Below are 14,937 nucleotides of genomic sequence, written 5' to 3'. Positions count from 1 at the left end.
TTGAGCATGCTGGAACATCTGGGGAAACAAGCCCTCAATAATCAAGATGAGTTCTCGCCTTTGCTCTGACTGATTCCCTCAAACACGCGGTGTTTGTGTTCTGTGTGCCCGTCCATTCCCAGTTTCAAGCTGTGGTCATCATTGATATACTGTAGCTGAAATATGGCTGAATTGATCATTCCTACGCTTCGTGAAGATCAAGGCGAAACAACAAGGGATCAGAATATATTGAGTTGCCATATCAACGGTCCGTGGTCAGGCACAGTATGAGTCTTTTTGGAAACAGAATGAAATCTTCTCTTTCAATCGCGCCCCCCCCCTCTCTCTTCCCCTTTTGTTCTTGTTCTTCAATGTATCTCTGTGCCTTTCTCTCTTCCTCAATATCCAGTTTTGACTCACTTTCTTTCTTTCTGTGCTTCACTCTCTTCCTCTCCTTCCCTCTCTCCGTTTTTATTAATTTATTTCTAACTCTCTCTGTGCCTCACTCTCATCTCTCCCCCTTTCATTTCCCTCACTCTGTGCCCCGCCCCCTCTCTCTCTTCCCCTCAGTTTTGAGGAGGAACTGGCCTGCTAACTGGGGTTAATTTGGTTTTATTAGATCTAGCATTAGGGGAGGGGAGCAGTCCCATGGCGGCAGATGCCTGTCCTGCCGTTAACCCCACCAGGGAACCAGCCCCTTGTAGACTAGAACCTTATGGGGTATTTATTTAAGTTTATTTATTTAATCTTTATTTAACTTGGCAGGTCAATTAAGAACACATTCTTATTTACAGTGACGGCCTACCAAAAGGCCTCCTGCGGGGATGGGGGCTGGGATTAAAAATAAATGAAATAAAAAATATAGGAAAAAACACGCATCACGACAAGAGACACCACACCACTACACAAAGAAAGACTTAAGACAACAACATAGCATGGCAGCAACACATGAAAACACAGCATGGTAGCAACACAACATAGCAGCAGCACAACATGGAAGCAGCACAAAACAGGGTACAAAAATAGTTGGGCACAGACAACAGCACAAAGGGCAAGAAAGTAGAGACAAGAATACATCACGCAAAGCAGCCACAACTGTCAGTAATAGTATTCATGATTGAGTATTTGAATGAAGAAATTGAGATAAAACTGTCCAGTTTGAGTGTTTTGTTGCAGCTCGTTCCAGTCGCCAGCTGCAGCGAACTGAAATGACGAGCGACCCAGGGATGTGTGTGCTTTGGGGACCTTTAGCAGATTGTGACTGGCAGAACGGGTGTTGTATGTGGAGGATGACGGCTGCAGTAGATATCTCAGATAGGGGGGAGTGAGGCCTAAGAGGGTGTAGGGTGAAGTTGCCCCTAAACTTTACTTTATTACTTTTATTTTTTACAGAAACGGTGCACGTTAATCAACATTTTGGCAAATGTCGGTTTTAGCCAGCCGGCTCATATTCGACCGCAGTCCCTTATTACACTCACTAATGTTTAAAGTTAGAACTGGGGGAGGAGAAGCTGATCCAAGATCTTTACCTCGTGGAAACTTTGAAGCACAGACCACAGGGACTTACAGCAAATACATGTCTAGATAGTCATTGTAGTTTTTAAGTGCAACAATTGCTGCAATCATTTAGCTACAATGGTATTTATATTACATTTAGACTTGCTTGCTCGTCTTAGACCAGCAAACAAGCCCTTCTATTCCAGCATACACTGACTAGAGGCATCTACAACAATGATTATTGAATAAAGTTCAAATTCAAACTGTACAGTAATATTACAGGCTTTGACACACACGGCTGGCGAACAGGGCTTACATGCCACTACGTTAAAGTCCCCGCCACTCCTCACCAGAAGACCATACAATTAGTGTATACAATGAGGAGGTTGAATAGCAGCATGAATCCATACGTAACACAAGTGAATCATACAAAAACATAGACATTGTTGGTCTGTCTGTCGGGCTTCCCTAGCATAGATAGGCACAGGTTTGCAGTTGTTTGCTGTCGTTATGATTGATTCAACAATTACTCGTGATGGTTGTCGACAGTTTCGCATCTGCAAAGGGAATTTGCCATATGAACAAATTATTTCATTTGCGTCCCTGCTCTCCTGCTAGCACTATAATGTAGGTGGCCATATGCTGTTAATTGTTATAGCCTTATCAACCCACAGGTGATAAATCACCAGTTATCAATTTAAAGAAAATGTGTTTTTGTTCTTCCAATCTGCACATGATGCACTCGTTTTCCCTCTCGTGTGACTCCTGAACGAGCGTTCAGCCAGACTGAAGGAGTCTACATGGAATGCAACCGTATGTTCTGCCGTTTTTAATGAACGCCTCTGGAGTTAACTTCTGGACAAGTCATTTAGAGTTTTCTCTCTCTCTCTCTCTCTCTCTCTCTCTCTCTCTCTCCCTCCCTCCAACTTGGAGTTCTCGTCGTTTCAAAGCCGTGTTCACGCTTCTAAAGATATTACTTAATCTCACTTTTCTCCCACAGGCTGTGTGTGACGAGTGACACATTTCCTTCCCAGAGATGTGTTATTGAATGTTTGGTCACAACTACTCTGCTACTAACTAACCTCATGATCCACTGTGCTATTGTTCCAATGTGTTTGACCTGCTGAGGTAAACTTGCCAATTATCGCATCATTAATCTATTCTGTATCTCTCTCTCTTCTTTTCTCTCCTCATGCCTAAAATAGAAGTGGAACAAAAAGGTAACTAAATGCCCACTCCTTTATTTCACCTAGAGTTCACTGGGATTCATGCTTTGCTTGGTGATGGGGGTTGCCATAGCAGCTTTTCTCTTGTGTTATCCATCTGCTTTTTAATGACCTTCTCATGTCTGCTAATTTAATCTGTCTACTGGTAGTGATAACCATGTCTGTAATGTTCTTTCTCATAAAAAAGGTGTGGTCCAAAATCAAGTAATATCGTTGGTGATGGAAATTGTGGTCTCCATTTTTTTATTTTTTATGTAAAAGGCGCTAGTGTCAATCAATCTAGACTAAAACACTGCCAACACTTGTAAGGAAACTTGTAGAATACAGAACCTATGATGAAATTCTATGAAGTTCATGCAAAGCAAAGATATTTTTCAATAGTACAGATACAAGTCACAATATCACCGCATTTACATTGTCAAAATGTCCCTTAACATAGTAAAACGGATGCCTATCTTTCTACCGTAATACACTTCACATGCACCCCACTCCATATCTTTCATTCACTATCTTTATATATCCAGAACATTCTATTTCCGAGGTAATTGAAAGTTATTTTGTTCATGTTACTCAGCAGCAGCATATTAAAAACCAGATGTGTGGACACCAATCAATAGCCTCGCTCAATAAACTGTCAGAATTTCAGATTATAGGCCTAACATGCTGTAACCTTCAGTGACTCACAGTCAATATGGCAGAATGTACTAAGACACCCATACGTTAATATATTTGATAGTACATGATAGTCTACTACTGTACCTGAGCCCGAGACCCGGTTTGGTGGAAGTAGTTGTTGTTTTTATGTTTTGGCCCTGGCCCTTGAGAAATCAAGTCATGTTTAAGTTCAGGGCGCACCGATAGAACCAATATCCACATCAACATTTTGACACTCGCATAAAATGTCTTTGGCTAAAATGTTATGTTGAGCTATAACCTTTTCACAACCTGGCCTCAGAGCATTTCATATTAGTATGTATACTACCAGTCAAAAGTTTTAGAACATCTACTCATTCAAGGTTCTTTCTTTATTTTTTTACTATTTTCTACATCGTAGAATAATAGTGAAGACCTGAAAACTATGAAATGACACATATGGAATCATGTAGTGTCCAAAAAAGTGTGGAAACAAATAAAAATGTATTTGATATTCTTCAAATTGCCACCCTTTGCCTTGATGACAACTTTGCACACTTTTGGAATTATCTCAACCAGCTTCATGAGGATGCCTCCTGGAATGCATTTCAATGAACATGTGTGCCTTGTAAAATGTTAATTTGTGGAATTTATTTTATTGCGTTTGAGCAATCAGTTGTGTTGTGACAAGGTAGGTGGGGGGTGTATAGAAGATTACCCTATTTGGTAAAAGACCAAGTTCATATTATGGCAAGAACAGCTGAAATAAGCAAAGAGAAATTACAGTCCATCATTACATTAAGACATGAAGGTCAGTCAATCCAGAAAATTTCAAGAACTTTGAAAGTGCCGTCGCAAAAACCATCAAGTGCTATGATGAAACTGGCTCTCATGAGGACCGCCACAGGAATGGAAGACCCCAACTACTCAGAGGAGTCCTTCATGGTCAAATTGCTTCAAAGAAACCACAACTAAAGGACACCAATAAGAAGAGACATGCGTTGGCAGAGAAACACGATCAATGGAAATTAGACCATTGGAAGTGGAAGTTATGTGCTTTGGTCTGGATTCTAAATTGGTGATTTTTGGTTCCAACCACTATGTATTTGTGAGGCGCGGTGTGCCTCATGAATGGATGATCTCTGCATGTGTATTTCCCACCGTAAAGCATGGAGGAGGAGGTGTTATGGTGTGGGGGTGCTTTACTGGTGACACTGTCTGTGATTTTGAATTCAAGGCACACTTATCCAGCATGTCTACCACAGCATTCAGCAGCAATACACCATCCCATCTGATTTGGGCTTAGTGGCATGTCATTTGTTTTTCAACAGGACAATGACACAACAAACCTCCAGGCTGTGTAAGGGTGTAAGGGCTATTTTACCAAGAAGGAGAGTGATGGAGTGCTGCATCAGATGACCGGGCCTCCACAATCCCCCGACCTCAACCAAATTAAGATGGTTTTGGATGAGTCGGACCGCAGAGTGAAGGAAAAGCAGTCAACAAGTGCTCAGCATGTGTGGAAACTCCTTCAATACTGTTGGGAAAGCATTCCAGGTGAAGCTGGTTGAGAGAATGCCAAGAGTGTGCCAAGCTGTCATGAAGGCAAAGGGTGGCTACTTTGAAGAATCTCAAATATAAAATATATTTTGATTTGTTTAACACTTTTTTTTTGGTTACTACATGATTCCATATGTGTTATTTCATAGTTTTGATGTCTTCACTATTATTCTACAATGTAGAAAATAGTAAAAATAAAGAAAAAGATTAGAATCTTTTAACATTTTGGACCGGTAGACTACGTAAATCCGAGACACTCAATTTAGTATGATATGTTATATTTGGTATGGTTACATACGACCAATGGTTACTTAAGGCAAAAACTATTGAAAGTAGGCTGGTTGCGAGTTCAAATCTCATCACGGACAATTTTAGCTAATTAGCAACTGTTCCACTGCTTACTACTTTATATCTGTTTAAAACAATTTAGCATGTTAGCTAACCCTTCCCCTAACCATAACCATTTTAACTAACTCTTCCCCTAACCCTAAACTTAACCCTTTAACCGAACTCCTAAACGTAACCCTAACCCCTAGCTTAGCTAACGTTAGCGAGCCAGCTCGATTTCGTAATATATCACACGTTTAGCAAATTCGTAACATATTGTGCGTTTTGCAAAAACATATAATACGACTTGTAATTCATAACATATCATATGAAATGGGTTATGGACATCCACAAATGAATACATACCATACGAAACGTAACATATTATATATAGTAAATCGAGTGCCTCGGATTTCCATACAGAATAACATGAAATGCTCTGAGACCAGGTTATGTTTTAACCATAGAATTATACTGAACAAAAATATAAACACAACATGTGTAGTGTTGGTCCCATGTTTCATGAGCTGAAATAAAATATCCCAGAAGTGTTCCATACGCACAAAAAGCTTATTTTTCACAAATGTGTTTACATTCCTGTTTGTGAGCATTTCTCTTTTGCCAAGATATTCCATCCACCTAACAAGTGTGGCATAGCAAGAAGCTGATTAAACAGCATGGCCATTACACAGGTGCACCTTGTGCTGGGGACAATTAAACAGCCACTCTAAAATGTGCTGTTTTGTCACACAACACAATGCCACAGATGTCTCAAGTTTTTAGGGAGCGTGCAATTGGCATGCTGACTGCAGGAATGTCCACCAGAGCTGTTGCCAGAAAATGCAATGTTCATTTCTCTACCATAAGCTGCCTCCATCATTGTTTTAGAGAATTTGGCAGTATGTCCAACCGGACTCACAAACGCAGATCACATGTAACCATGCCAGCCTATGACCTCCATCTGGCTCTCAAGTGGTTGGGCCTATGCCCTCCCAGGCCCAGCCATGTCTGCACCCCTGCCCAGTCATGTGAAATCCATATACAAGGCCCTAATGAATTTATCTCAATTGATGGGTTTCCTTATATGAACTGTAACTCAGTAAAATCATAGAAATTGTTGCATGTTGCGTTTATATTTTTGTTCAGTATACATATAGGATCATATAGGCTTCATAAGATCTCTGTGGTTTCAACTGCTGTCTACCACCTATGCTATGTAGTACCCTAGTTTAACCACTGAATCAGTCATTTGCAGTTGTTCACAGTAGAGTTCCCGCTAAATAGCTAGATGATGCAAATGTCGGTAATTGAAGCAAAGAGGAGCATATCTGACCAATGAACGCTTGTAATTATCACCAATTATTATCGTTAAGTCATGTTTTCTCTCGCCGCCACTTGTTAATTCCTTGTTTCCTTTCTAATAACCTTCACTGTCACTTACCTCCTTGTCTGGGGTGTTGGGATCCATTTCTAACAGCCTCCTCAAAAGCTCTACGTACGTCCCAAATGACATCCTCCTCCCTATATAGTGCATTACTTTCAACCAGAGCTTACATTTGGATCAGTGTGTGATATGGGACGCACCCAGCCCAGTTTCTGTCCTGTCAGTAGAGGAATACCGACCGGGCACATTAGATTTCAAAAGCCTTCTTAAACCGTAGAGACCCTCTTAGCATTTTTGTGCTTTTCTAGATGCGTGCCAAGGGACGCGTGCTGTCGACGGCTGGAACCACCATATATTATTCACATGCAAGTAGATAACATGTTTAATCTTAAGAGGTTACAGAGGAGTAAGGCTTGTTTTTCTTCTCCGAGCACACTGCTTTCACCTCCGCCCAAATCCCCGGGAAGAACCTGTCACCGACTGTGTCCGCTTCCTCGTCCGTCAGAATCATAGAAGCTTTCGCACGCGTTCTGTTTTTGTTATTGTTCGTGTACCGCACCCTGAATCTTAGCCTAACCACTTCCACCCAAGTTGGTTATCTTAATGCTTTGTTGCTTTCGTCTAGCGCTTGACACCAGCGCTGCTCTTAGAATCAGTATCACATGCTATGGTCAAATCACTCTTTTTAAAAGTATAGACCTATTTCAAACCTTATCTCTACTTTTAACAGTATCTGTGTTTTTGTTGCATGTTAAATGGAATAAGATTATATATGTTATCATATAAATGGTATTAGAGGGTTTTAGAGAGAATAAGTAAATCTAAAAAAATATAAATTCAAGAGACACTGTCATTGCTCCCCTTTAGATAAACCTGTGTTTTGTTGTAGTCCGAATAAATTACGTGCTCCGTGTATTACATTCGTATGAGTAGGATTTAAATTCAAATGTAATCTTTTTATCAAGATGGCCAACTTGAAATTTACTCAGTCGGCGGTCCAGGATTAATCGATCTTGAAACAGAATCACCTTCGGCAAGGGATGCACACTATCGACTCATACGCTGCATCGCTTCATAAGATTTGAGTACAAACCAGTTAGGGTATAATTAGTTTAGAACGCAGATGCATTTTAAATCATAATGTCACAGATCGAAGATATCTCCAGCGTCCGAAGTAATGAAAAAAATATTCTCATGTATTAATATTGATAGTCATTGTTGTGTTCCCGGGCCCCAGCTGCCAATAATTATGCTTGCACTATTTATCAAAATCTTTTAATGTTTTGTTGTTGTATTAGACGTCCATGTTAATGTTATTCCTTAACCACTGATAGCTCGGAGGAGATGGGATGGATGCAATAAGTGGATGGGAATGTATTGCTTTTTGTATTACATTGATTTTGGCACTAATTACATGCCTTTTGTAATTATGTGGATAGCTGGTGTAATGAGAAATCATTGTGTGTGTATGTACATGTGTCTGTGTATGTTGCAAAATTATGTTAGCCTCAAACTTAGTTTTTTATGTATTTAATCAACATTGACAGCTACAGTGAGCTCCATGTATTGGGATAGTGACAAAATGTTGTTGTTTTGGCTCTGGACTTTGGCTGTGATTTTTACATAATCACCCCAATTTTAGGGGACTAAAGGCATTGGGAAAAATTAACTTGTCTATTAAAGTTGTAAAATGTAAATAATTGGTCCCATATTCATAGCATGCATGACTACATCAAGCTTGTGACTTATGCATTTTCTGTTTTGGTTGTGTTTCAGATCACTTTGTGCCCAATAGAAATGAATGGTAAATAATGTAGTGTCATTTTGTTGTCACTTTGTATATGTCACGTTGTGAATAAGAATAGAATATGTTTCTACTTATGTCTACATTAATGTGGATGCTATAATCCTGAATGAATCGTGAATTTTAATCAGTGGCATAAGTATCATTCACGATTCATTCATATCCGTAACCATGGTAGCATCCACATTAATGTAGTAGTGTTTAGAAAACTTATTTACAATACAAGTGACTCCAAAATGACACAATACATTATTTAGCATTTGCTTCTAATGGGCACAAAATGATATGAAACGCAACCAGAACAAACAGCAAATGCATCCAACAAGTTTGTAGAGTCACAAGCTTGATGTAATTATTGCGTACTAGGAACATGGAACCAAATACTAAACTTTTGACTAATAAATAAATACATTTGTCCCAAGACTTTTGGTCTCCTAAAATTAAGGGACTATGTACAAGAGTTGCTGTAATGGTTCACCCGATATGGATGAACATGCCCTCAAATGTTATTTTATTAAGAAAATATATATATTTAACCTTAATTTAAATAGGCAAGTCAGTTAAGAACAAATTCTTATTTACAATGACGGCCTAGGAACAGTTGGTTAACTGCCTTGTTCATGCGCTGAGCGACAGATTCTTACCTTGTTAGCTCAGGGATTCGATTTAGCAAACTTTCGATTACTGGCCCAAAGCTCTAAACACTAGGCTACCTGCCGATAACAGTCTGCAGTCATTGTATCATTTCAAATCCAAAGTGCTGGAGTACAGAGCCAAAACCAACAACAAATGTGTCACTGCCCCAATACTTTTGGAGCTCACTGTATTTTCTCTGTTCTATTTGTTATTGAACATTCATAAAGCAATACAAGGTATTAAAGCTAACGCATTGTAAACTTTGTTAATGTCTTGATCATTTAAGTCGAGGTGATTTCCTTCTTTGTCCTTCTAGTTGCAGTAGTCCAATACTGATGTCCCATTCATGCCAAAGTAACTCTCTGCATTGTCTTTCCTCCATTTTGGCTCCTCAGTATTCCTGTGCCCCGGCTTGCTGCGAGGGGTGTACCAGAGCGAACACCTCTTTGAGTCGGACCACCAATCCGGTGCCTGGTGTAAAGACCCCCTCCAGGCCTCCGACAAGATCTACTACATGCCCTGGACGCCATACCGCACGGACACGCTGACCGAGTACTCCTCCAAAGAGGACTTCATCGCCGGGCGACCCACGACCACATACAAACTACCGCACCGTGTCGACGGTACAGGCTTTGTAGTATACGACGGCGCTCTGTTCTTCAACAAGGAGCGCACGCGCAACATCGTCAAGTTTGACCTGCGCACGCGCATCAAGAGCGGCGAGGCCATCATCGCCAACGCCAACTACCACGACACCTCGCCGTACCGCTGGGGCGGCAAGTCGGACATCGATCTCGCTGTAGACGAGAACGGCCTGTGGGTCATCTACGCCACGGAGCAAAACAACGGGCGCATCGTCATCAGCCAGCTCAACCCCTACACCCTCCGCGTGGAAGGAACCTGGGACACCGCCTATGACAAGCGCTCGGCCTCCAACTCCTTCATGATCTGCGGGATTCTCTATGTGGTGAAGTCGGTATATGAAGACGACGACAACGAGGCAACAGGGAACAAGATTGACTATATCTACAACACGGAGCTGAGTAAAGATGGCTTCCTGGACATCCCCTTCCCCAACTCGTACCAGTACATTGCCGCCGTGGATTACAACCCGCGTGACAACCTCCTGTACGTGTGGAACAATTACCACGTGGTCAAGTACTCGCTGGACTTTGGTGCTTTGGACGGTAGACCAGGTACGCCCACATATTCTTATTTCTTCTGTTTCATGTCTTTCACTAGCTTGTTGGTAATTCAGAGAGATGTTGGTATCTTTGGTAGACGTTATTAGTGCTTGCAGTCGTTTTGCTGTCAGGAGAAGAGAAAAGGAGGTTGTTGAGGCTACAGTGCGTGGATAGAAGACATATGGTTTGTTAACCTTTTCTCAAAGGTCTTTACTCTAAGTCAGTGAAACACTGTTCAGGATGTGCCCATTTTAGCACATTTCAGTGTTGCGATAAGTGTAATTTAATACAAATGGCTTCACTTTCATACTCATGGCATACGAGTGTCAGTTGTCATGTTCCTAGCTTGTTTGACATTATGATTGGTGGGCTTTATTAATTGGAGAGTAAAGAGCAGAGTAAATGAAGTGGAAGTATGTGTATTGTTACACGTTAGCACTATTGCGTGTGTATGGGTTGGTGATAATTAGCTATGGAATATGACACCTCAATGTGTCATCCTCCTTTTGCCTTTTAATTAAACCCCTCGTATGAGAGAAAAAAACAAGCAAACCACACACCAGCTGTGGGAAAGTGTAATAACTGCAGTCACATTGTTGTTTTACAAGACATTTGAACTGTCTGAGAAAAATAGGATTTGCGTTCAAAAAACGAAATAATTTGTTTGCGGTCACGTGATTGGTTAGTTATTTTTTTCTCGCGGGGATTGTATTTCTGGATAATTGTTATCCCTAGTTTCTGCTGTTTATTAGATATGACATTACTTTCTATATAATTCTGACAGAAGGTTAATAGAACTACAAGAGTTGTTTGTTTACCTTTTTAGTCTGTTCTCAAAGTTTGTCTGTCTCTCTCTTACGGTACCTGTCACCTTTGTAAAGACGGATGACTGCTCTCATTAAACTTGCCATAACCATTTTTAAGAAAAAGTTCAAATTCTTCCCTCCGATGCTCCTTCTTTAAAAGTAGTCATCAAGCCTACCCAAAATAGTTTTGACATGCCAAGGTAATTCTTTGCGCTGGCTCATTAACAGCCTGGTCTGAAGTGTCACGTGTTATTTGGCTGTGAAGTCTTTACCATCCTCACTGGTGGAAATCAAATCAAATGACATTTTATTTGTCACGTGTCGAATACAACAGGTGTAGTAGACAGTGAAATGCTTACTTATAAGCCCTTAACCAACAATGCAGTTTTAAGAAAAATAAGTGTTTCAAGATTAAAAAAATAAATATATACATAATAATTAAAGAGCAGCAGTAAAATAGCAGCAAGGCTATATACAGGGGGTACCGGTGCGGGGGCACAGGTTAATTGAGGTAATATGTACATGTAGGTCACCTGCAGTTTTTAAATGAAATTACTTTTTTCCCAGAATCTCAGCTGAAATGCATATCGGCAATTCCACAGTCTGTTGCTGAGACTCAGATGTTTCACTTTAAAATATATGTCAAACAAAAACCAATGATTGACGTTTTTGCATGCACACCATTGTCAAGTTTGACCTGCGTGTCAAGAGTGGGGAGACCACGTACAAACTACCTCACCGCGTTGTAGGAGCGCAAGCACAACATCCTCAAGTTCGACCACCTGCACACGTGCATCAAGAGCGGACGAGGCCATCAACGCCAACTACCACAACACCTCTTCGCACCGCTGGGGCGGCAATTCAGACATTGATCTCAGATCTCAACGTAGACATGGGGCGGCAGGGTAGCCTAGTGGTTAGAGCGTTGGACTAGTAACCGGAAGGTTGCAAGTTCAAACCCCCTGAACAGACAGTTAACCCACTGTTCCTAGGCCGTCATTGAAAATAAGAATTTGTTCTTAACTGACTTGCCTAGTTAAAGAAAGGCAAAAATAAAAAAAAGATGAGAACGGCCTGTGGGTCAACTACGCAAATGCTTATGACAAGCCCTCGGCGTCCAACTCCTTCATGATCTGCGGGTAAGGCAGCGGAGTTCTGTTATGTGACTTCACGTATGCCTGACCCTAGAGGTTTCACTTCCCACAACCCATAGGGGCTACACAAACCGTCATTCTGTTAGCAAATGTAAATGTTTTTTTTGTTCTGTGGAAATTGTTAAAAGTAGTCTTTGTGCACGTTGTATGGTTTAACTTTGCAATCATTTTTGTTTTTGTTTGGCATACATTTCAAAGGGAAAGTATTTGTCTTTGCATCACTCTGTTACTGTGGAATTGCCTATATCCAACCTAGTCTAGACATCAAAGACAGCAGAGTTCTGTTATGTGATTTGACTTATGCCTGACCCTAGAGGTTTCACTTCACACAACCATAGGGTTTACACATAGGCGCTACACATAATTGCTTCCCCTGTTGTTGCTTAAAGGAAAAATCCACCCTCATTCATTTAATTTAAATAACACTGAGAACAATATTTTTTGTGAACAAATGTTTCATTTTGGCATTATAGTAAAGTTGGTAGCAACATAGAAAATCATTGTGGAAATCTGTTGCAGATCAAGTTTATTACAAAATCCACAATGCATCTCTCGCTATGGGCTTGCTGTCTAGCTAGCAAACGTAGCTACACATAGTAATACATATCAGCATGGGAAGCAGCTAGTTAGTGCAGTTAAGGCGATTTTTATTTTATTTTATTTTTTAACATCAATTTAGGAGTCTACAATCTCACCATGTTCAACCTGCAGATCAATGTTCTTCACAGAGTGGAGTTTGACATTTGCAACGGCAGATATACTTTTGAGGCAATGGTAAACGTTGCCCATCCTACATCAATGCTTTGGGTGCTAACTCAAACACGCAACATTAGCACGAATGTGAAATTATTAAAAAATGTAAACAATGTTTTACAAAACCTTTCCAAGATGTGAGAATTAACTTGCTATCTGTAATATCGTATAGCTTTGGAATCGTGACGTACAAGAAAAATGGGCACGTTTCTTAACATATACACTGAACTGCATTGTTGGTTAAGGGCTTGTAAGTAAGTATTTCACGGTAAGGTGTTGTATTCGGCGCATGTGACACATACAATTTGATTTGAATGATTTGACTTTGAGAAGGGATTGCATGACGATTAGCTTAGCAACCGTGTGACGTAGCATGACAACGTGAACACGATTGGTCTACAGTCTGCTGGGTTGGGCATTATATGTTACTTCATTCATTGGATTGCTTAATGCTACTTCATTCATTGGATTCCTATCTCCTTTCTATAATATATCTGGCAAGGGCACCATGCGATGCACCCTGGACTAAAGAGGCAGACAAATAAGAAAAATGTGCTAGACCCTCCGTTAAATTACACATTTCTCGAGGTAGGAATATTGCAAAAATATGATTAATGGCTCATTCGAGAGGAGACATCCTCCCGAGTTATGACATCAGCCAGTATTGAAATCTGATATGTATGATAAACGTTTTTGCCATCTAGAAGACGTATTTTTATTAACATCCAGTGTAGGAAGAACGACTTTATCACTGTGCTATGTCATACTGGCCGGATTTCTGCCTGCGTGAACGTCAATAACTCCGATACATATGAAAACAAGTAATGACCCAGGGAATCGATAGAACATCACTCAGAGTTGCACAAAAATAAAATACAATTCAAAATGGGGGAACCTTTCCTTTTAAGCAAAAACAACACTTGTTAGCCGCTTGCCTTATTAAATGACAGTGTATCAAGCCATGCTTTTACATGCATTTGGGAGGCAAGCTGCATAACATTACCTAGCGACGCTCTGCCAACTTTGGTTTCACTCCTCCCCACACGTACACAAACACCCCCCCCCCCCCCCTCTCTCGCATAGAGTAATGAACCTTTCAGTCTCCAGGGAGTATCAGTTCAGTATCCCAAGGTGCGGAATGGGCTGACCTCCAAACGAGCGAGCAAGGAGGCTGCTGACAGAGGATAGGAAGGTAGAGGGGGGAAAAGAGAGCAACGGACACAGTTGATAAATCCAGTTAACTGATAGATAAAGTAGATGGATGAAGTGTCCGAGACAAACGGCGCCAGATAAACAGACTGATCTGGAGTGAATGACGCACAATAGATGGGTCAATATGTAAATTGACGTGCATTATTTGGTTCCGGGATGGGATTTTTGATGTATTTGGTCATCATCAAATTGATCCGTATGGATTCATGTCCGAGTTGATATTATGCGTTAGCCGTCATCACACTTCAGGTACTGCATCTCAAATGGATTCAGTTCATTTGCGGACTTTCCATGAAATGCCTTGCTACAGCTGTTGCGCAACACAATTGACCAGTCAACCTCACCTGTACCTTACGGCAGCGAATACATACACATGAGGGTGACATACATACGCACAGGATATGCTCTCTCCCTGACCAGAACACTGATGATGTAATCACAGGGAGCTAACACCACAGGCGAGGTGATGTTGCATAAGATTCCCACCACACAGGCTCTGTACCACCTCTACCCCGCCTCCCAAACCCCCATAGGCACGCGACGCATGAGCTGCTGTGGCGATGGAGCATGGGAAATGGAGCAGGGGAGTCATGTCAATGCCCACAGCTGGGTCTTAGCTCAGCACGCCATGCCATGCGGCTATGGGCACAGGTGTTTTGCATGGGATTCTGGGAATTATGGGCTTGATTCGCGGAGGTGGTTGGGTGCATAGTCTTATATGATGAATTGTGATGCATACAGTAGGTGTGCATTGTTTCTGATTGGTTGGTGGATGAAACTAA

At 41.1% G+C, this 14,937-nt stretch overlaps 1 protein-coding gene across 1 annotated transcript in view; it reads left to right on the top strand.

Moving 5' to 3' along the window:
- The window catches only part of LOC115133545 (adhesion G protein-coupled receptor L3-like), a 267,932-nt gene that overhangs the window by 110,502 nt on the left and 142,493 nt on the right, over positions 1–14,937 (top strand). The window contains 1 exon segment of the mRNA XM_065021894.1: positions 9,442–10,242. Within this exon segment, the coding sequence (XP_064877966.1) occupies positions 9,442–10,242 (801 nt within the window).

Source organism: Oncorhynchus nerka, linkage group LG8 (genome assembly GCF_034236695.1).
Source record: "Oncorhynchus nerka isolate Pitt River linkage group LG8, Oner_Uvic_2.0, whole genome shotgun sequence".
NCBI classification, from domain to species: domain Eukaryota; kingdom Metazoa; phylum Chordata; class Actinopteri; order Salmoniformes; family Salmonidae; genus Oncorhynchus; species Oncorhynchus nerka.
Note: the sequence above shows the minus strand (reverse complement) of the source record. Positions and strands in the feature narration are given on the sequence as shown.